This window comes from Vigna angularis, chromosome 4 (assembly GCF_016808095.1).
Source record: "Vigna angularis cultivar LongXiaoDou No.4 chromosome 4, ASM1680809v1, whole genome shotgun sequence".
Taxonomy (NCBI): domain Eukaryota; kingdom Viridiplantae; phylum Streptophyta; class Magnoliopsida; order Fabales; family Fabaceae; genus Vigna; species Vigna angularis.
Window position 1 is genome coordinate 11,050,594 of NC_068973.1, and position 6,000 is coordinate 11,056,593.

Here is a 6,000-nt window from a genome sequence, read left to right on the forward strand (position 1 = left end):
ATTTTCAAATATCATATCTAGAAAGCATTAATGATATTAAATTGTAATTTGTTATAAAAGTCATAGATGAGATATTTGTTATTATGTTTATACAACATAAAAAACATGGTGAAAATAATTCATTTGAGAGATGAATATAAATGATTGAATACGAAAAATTAAATTGAATGATAGCTCAAATATGAAGAAGAGAAGAAACTGAGATAAAGTAAATAAAAGAAATCTACCTCTGACATGGAGGGATTCACTTTACACATATTGGATACATTATTTTATTGAAATCTCAAAAACGTTACACTGTCGTGTGGACAACCACAACTTTCTTATCCAAATGTACCAAAACACTATTCGTGAAAGAATATAAAAAACGTGCGCAAATCATTACATACATTGCATTAGTAAATTTCTTATTCCAAACTTGAAAAGGACCAACCATCATTTGTTTTCCGTATCCTAAAAAAGTATTGTGTAATCTGATTTTCCAAATTTTTTTCACAGTTCATATCTTAAATAAGGATGAAAAGAAATTTATATTTGGAAATTCAATTCATAATAATTTAAATTTATATTACTTTATATTTATTTTAAACAATTAGATTTAAATCTATATTTTTGAATTTTATATTCCAGGATTTGGATTGGATTTTAATTGAACTACATCTTTTATTTTCAAAATCTAAAATCAGTGTGTTTAAGTCAAACTTAAGACGCATTATTGCAAAAAAAGAAGAAATATTTTTATATCACTTAAAAAGATTTTTATACCAGTTTGCAAATAAGTATAGAAGCAAGAAATATAGAAAGTATTTGATTTTTGAAATAAAAAGTTCACTTGTTTTTTATTCTGGAAGCGATATAAAAAATTTATTAAGGAAATATTAAATTTGTATATGATATAGATTTTTTATATCGACTAAGATCTTAATGGATATTAAAAAAATATAACCACTTTTATACCAGTGTTATAATTAATATAAAAAGTTACTTTCGTAAAATTTAAAAAAATATTTATTTAGAAAAATGGTGGATATGTTATCACAAATTAAAATAATAGAAAAAATATATATATTAAAATTTCACAATTAGAAATAAAACTAAATTATAATATATAAATGAAGTGCAAATTTTGAAGATTGAATTAAACTTAAAATTTATTTTCTAATAATATTATAGAAAGTAAGATATACATAAATGGTTGGAGTGTTTTTTTTCATGGATTCGTGATTATAAGTTCAATTCTTGTATGTAAAATGTGTTTTAACTATTTTGCTCTTTGGTTTGGAGAGTTTGTTTGAAAGTTATATATATATATATATATATATATATATATATATATATATATATATATAAATCAGAAAGGGATCAACTCTTCCTCTTGTGTTTTTATGTCAAAAATTTTAATTTTTCTGAATTTTTTTATTTTTCTATTATTTTAAAATTTTGGATTAGAGTGATATTAGTTTCTCACGTGACTAAAGTTAAGATTTCATTAGTAGTGTTTCCACTAAATTTTTTTCTCAATAACTTAACATGTACTTTAATAATGTTTTAGTTGGAGAAGAAGTGTACTAATACAGGTAAAACATCCAGAAAAAGTTCCTTATATGATTATACTCATATTTAATTAATATTATATATTTCATTAAGAACTTTCTATAAAACTATTGATTATAAATATTTTTCATCGAAGACAGTCTTCCTGAACACCATTGTATATCCTGAAAAGCTCATACATAAACTTGAAATCAGAGAGCGAAAATATAAAACTTATTTTATTCAAAGTGGAACGATTTCCTTGTTTAATCTTACAGATGGAGGGCGAAAGTAGGGAGACACACAACTTAGTAGGAAAATAGAAAGCTTATTTTAATTGGTGCAGGGCGGAAGTGGAGAGCCACACAACTTAGTGTGAAAGAAGGCATATTTATCGAATCTATGCAATTCCCCACCCTGTGGAATTTGGCCCTTCAACTGAGGATTATAACTGACGTTCAACTGCTGCAAATTTTGCACTTTGGTCAACGCCACTGGAAGGCTTCCATAAATCTTATTGTGATTGATATCCAACCAAATCAAGGTTTTCTTGGGAAACGTCACAGGAGACAGATCAAAGGAGAAGGCGTTCCTGGAAAGGTCAAGTACCTGAATCTTTTTCTTGCTCCCGAAAAGAAATGAAGCATCGCCTACGAAGTTGTTCCTTGACAAGTCTATCCTGTCTGGATCTAGGTTGCCCAAGGAACGGGGAAGGGCCCCGGAAAGTTGGTTGTGAGAGAGTTTGAGATCTGGCCCGGGCTTCTTGAAGGAGCCGAAAGAGGCCGGGATTGGGCCCGTCAATTTGTTCCTGTCCAACTGTAGAGACCCGAGATTAGGCAGCTGGGAAAGTGAGCTGGGAATGGAGCCCGAGAGGTTGTTAAAGGAAAGGGCGATATACTCGAGGGTCTTAATCTGGCCCAGAAATTCAGGGATCGGGCCTGAGAGACCAGTATTGGTGATAGAGAGAAATTTCAGTTTGGTGAGTTTGGTGATGGTTGTCGGAATTGGGCCGACGAGGTTGGGGAGCTTGTGAAAGTCAAGGGACTCGAGGTAAGGGAGGTCACCCACAGAGGGTGGTATTTGGCCAGTGACATTGGGGTCTGGAAAAGAGGATACTAGAAATACATCGTAGATACGGTTATTACTGTCGTCACACTTGACACAGTACCAGTCACAGCAATCCTCTTTTGGGTTCCAGGAAGCTAAGAAGTAAGGGTTGTTGAGTTCCTTTTTGAAGCGGAGGAGCACCTTCTTGTCCTGTGGGTGGCACCGCTCCGATAATGCAACTGGAAAAAGGGACAACACTAGGACGCATAGTCCCAATAACATTAACAGGCTTCGCATTTTGCTTGTGAATGTGAAGTCACAAGTTGTGTTCCGGAAGTACATCGACACGCTTCTCGTTCCTCTCATTTTAAACAAGGAGGCGACGGTGCAGGGCAAGTGACATTTCATGTTTTCCACATTGGAAATAGTATCCGATGCTGGTGGCCATCACACGTCAAAATCACCCATGTGGGGTTGCCTAGCCAAACAGTACCCGTTATTTACAGCTTTTTTCTATTCACTCTGACAGATACACGGCAAAAAGAGGTAAAAGACAAAGGCACTTAAAAACACCATTACTATTCATCATTTAATAAAAAGACAATTCCGGCAACAGTATTTTCTTTAAGGTTTAATACCGATTCTCTTTTTTAAGCTCTGATCAAAGTTGTCCTATTTTTTTTTTCAAAAGTTTACTAATATCTTACTTCTCGCAAAAACGATGCACGTTAGTCCTTTTTTATTATGGTGTTAAAAAAACTAACGATACGACATAGCTGCCCAGTTGGCAAAAAACTGATAAGTTGTACACTTTTGGTTGAGGTGGCACTGTGACTTCATTATATGTCTTAAAATAAAATAATTTAAAATTATTTAAAATTATTTAAATTAATTTAAAAGATAGGGTTAAAAATAATTTTAGGATTAACTAATTACATTTGGGGTAAAATCAACTCGCGATTTCGGGGTGATTTAGGGTTCATCAATCAGCTTTCCAAGAGTGCAGATTTTGATTATTGGTGAAATCAAGTTTGTGGTTCGTCGAAAAACGTGGTTCGTTCGTCAGTGGCAGTGAGGTAGTGAGGTTAGTGATCGCATTACTGTTCTTATGTTGTTGTTATAGTTACTGATCGCATTACTGTTCTTACTTATGTTGTTGTCTTTAATGGGTGGATTCTGTATAAGTTTTGTAATGGGTGGAATGGGTTAAAGTATGATTATATTTGTGGCGTGGTAGGGGGTTTATTGAAAAAGTACTGGCGTTGGGTGTTGAAATTGGTCCCATGGTGTTAATTTAAGTTAATGAGTGGTCTCCCTTTTCCATTTGCAGTGTAGGGATGTCTAACGATAGGTTTGAGGTAGTGGTCCACCACGGTGGGACCTTGATAAAGGAAGTGCCCTTTAATTATATAGGTGGGGAGATATGTTATTGGGACATTGACCCCGATATATGGAGCTATTTTGGAGTAGTAGGTTCACTTAAAGATTTGGGTTACATTGAAGTACATGAGTTATATTACGATATTAAACATGTTTTATATAAGCTATATGACGATAAAGGAGCTTTGAAGATGATGAATGTGGGAAAATTGTTGGGGAAAGTCAACTTATATGTTGTACATAAAGTGAGCGAAGCAGTGGTTGTAGAAAATAAGAATGAAATTCTTTACCTTTGCCAAGGACTTGCAGAAAGTGGTGAGGGTAGTAGGGTTGAGGTTGGTGTAGAAGGTCCTGTTGAAGTGCAACAGGAGGTTCAGGAAAGTCCTCTTGACTGTGGTCGTGACTTGGAGAGAAATGGAGTGCAGGTTGACACAGAGGGCAGCGTGGAGGTGGAGTAGGATGGTGTACTGGGGGTGGAGCAAGTGGTTGAAGTGGAGGTGCAGGGAGTGGTGTAGTGGAGGTGGAGGAACTGGGTGGAGTGGAGGAAGAAGTAGATGTGCATAGTGAGGAAGAAGTAGAACTGCACAGTGAGGAAGAAGTGGAAGTGGATACTGAGGATGAATCACATATTATTGGTGAAGAGAACGTGGAGGAGGTAGGTGATTTGGGTATTGGTTTGGATAATAGTGATTCAGAATAAAGGATGGAAGACAGTGATAACGAAGCACCAGGACATGGTAGGGGGTTGTCAGATGATGAATGGAAGTCAGATGTGCTGTTAACTCCAGATAATAGTGGAAGTGAGGAGGATGGCACTGAGGACAGACCAAGTAGAGGTCCCTTTCCTACATTTGGGAAAAAGAAGTCAATGTCAGATTATAAATGGGAACTTGGTACTATATTTACTGATAAGGATGAGTTTAAGGAAGCCATTAGAAGCTATGGTATTCATGTTGGGAGGGCTCTTAAGTTTGTAAAAAATGATAACCGTAGGGTAAGGGTGAGATGCATGGGTGGGCAAAAAAAGTGTCCATGGGTGGCTTATTGTGGGTATTTGCCATCATGCAAGATTTGGCAGTTAAGGAAAATTGTTGATGTTCATTCTTGCAGCAGGCAACTGAACATTAAAATGATGAATAGTAAGTGGTTGAGTCATGAAATAGATAAGTCTTTACATGAGAATCCTAGTATAAGGGTCCAAGACATACGTAGTAAAGCATTAAGGAAATGGAACACCAATGTAACAATTTCTAAAGCAAGAAGGGCGAAGTTAATGGCATCAAGTCAACGTGAAGGGGATTTTAAAGAACAATTTCGAAGGATTTATGACTACGCACATGAGGTATTGAGAAGTAACCCAGGGTCAACGGTTAAGGTTAAAGTGAACAGTGATAATAGTCAGTCCATATTTGAGAGATGTTATGTTTGTCTTAAAGCATTTAAGGACATTTTTATTAGTTGTAGGCCCATCATTTGTTTAGATGGGTGTTTTTTTAAAGGTCTTTATAAGGGAGAGTTGTTTGCTGCTGTTTGGAGGGATCCAAATGAGCAAATGTTACCCCTTGCATATGCAGTAGTTGAAGTCGAAAATAAAGATAGTTGGTCCTGGTTTTTGCAATTATTGGTTGAAGACCTTGGGGGCAATGAAGTTTGTGGGGCGTACACGTGGATGTCTGACCAGCAAAAGGTGCATGCACTACTTAAATTATTTTATTATTCATACTTTATTAATCATGTGTGTTTGATTAAAAAATTGATGTTGGCAGGGGTTGGTGCCAGCTATCCAAGAGCTTTTGCCTAGGGCAGAACAAATATTCTGCATCAGGCACCTTTATGCTAACTTTAGGAAAAGATTTTCTAGTCAGATATTGAAGAATTTGATGTGGAGGGTGATGTGTGAGTAAATGTAATTGCATTCATGTCTTAGTTTAGGTCATTTGCATGCATAATTGCATTCATTGAAGGATTTAGTCATGGATTATCTTTGTTTCGGATCATACATTGGCATTTTGTGTTTTTATTGTAGATTGATGATTCTAA

General features: G+C 35.3%; 1 protein-coding gene across 1 annotated transcript; it reads right to left on the minus strand.

Moving 5' to 3' along the window:
- Positions 1-1,754: 1,754 nt before the first annotated feature.
- On the minus strand, positions 1,755-2,986 carry LOC108330570 (polygalacturonase inhibitor). Its single transcript, XM_017565058.2, has one exon. It carries the CDS (start codon positions 2,944-2,946, stop codon positions 1,867-1,869), a length of 1,080 nt encoding a protein of 359 aa, XP_017420547.2. The 5' UTR covers positions 2,947-2,986; the 3' UTR covers positions 1,755-1,866.
- Between the last annotated feature and the right edge of the window lie 3,014 nt (positions 2,987-6,000).

Bases quoted from the DNA above. Each gene is read 5' to 3' on its own strand.
- LOC108330570 (XM_017565058.2), bottom strand. From the start codon at position 2,946: ATGAGAGGAACGAGAAGCGTGTCGATGTACTTCCGGAACACAACTTGT.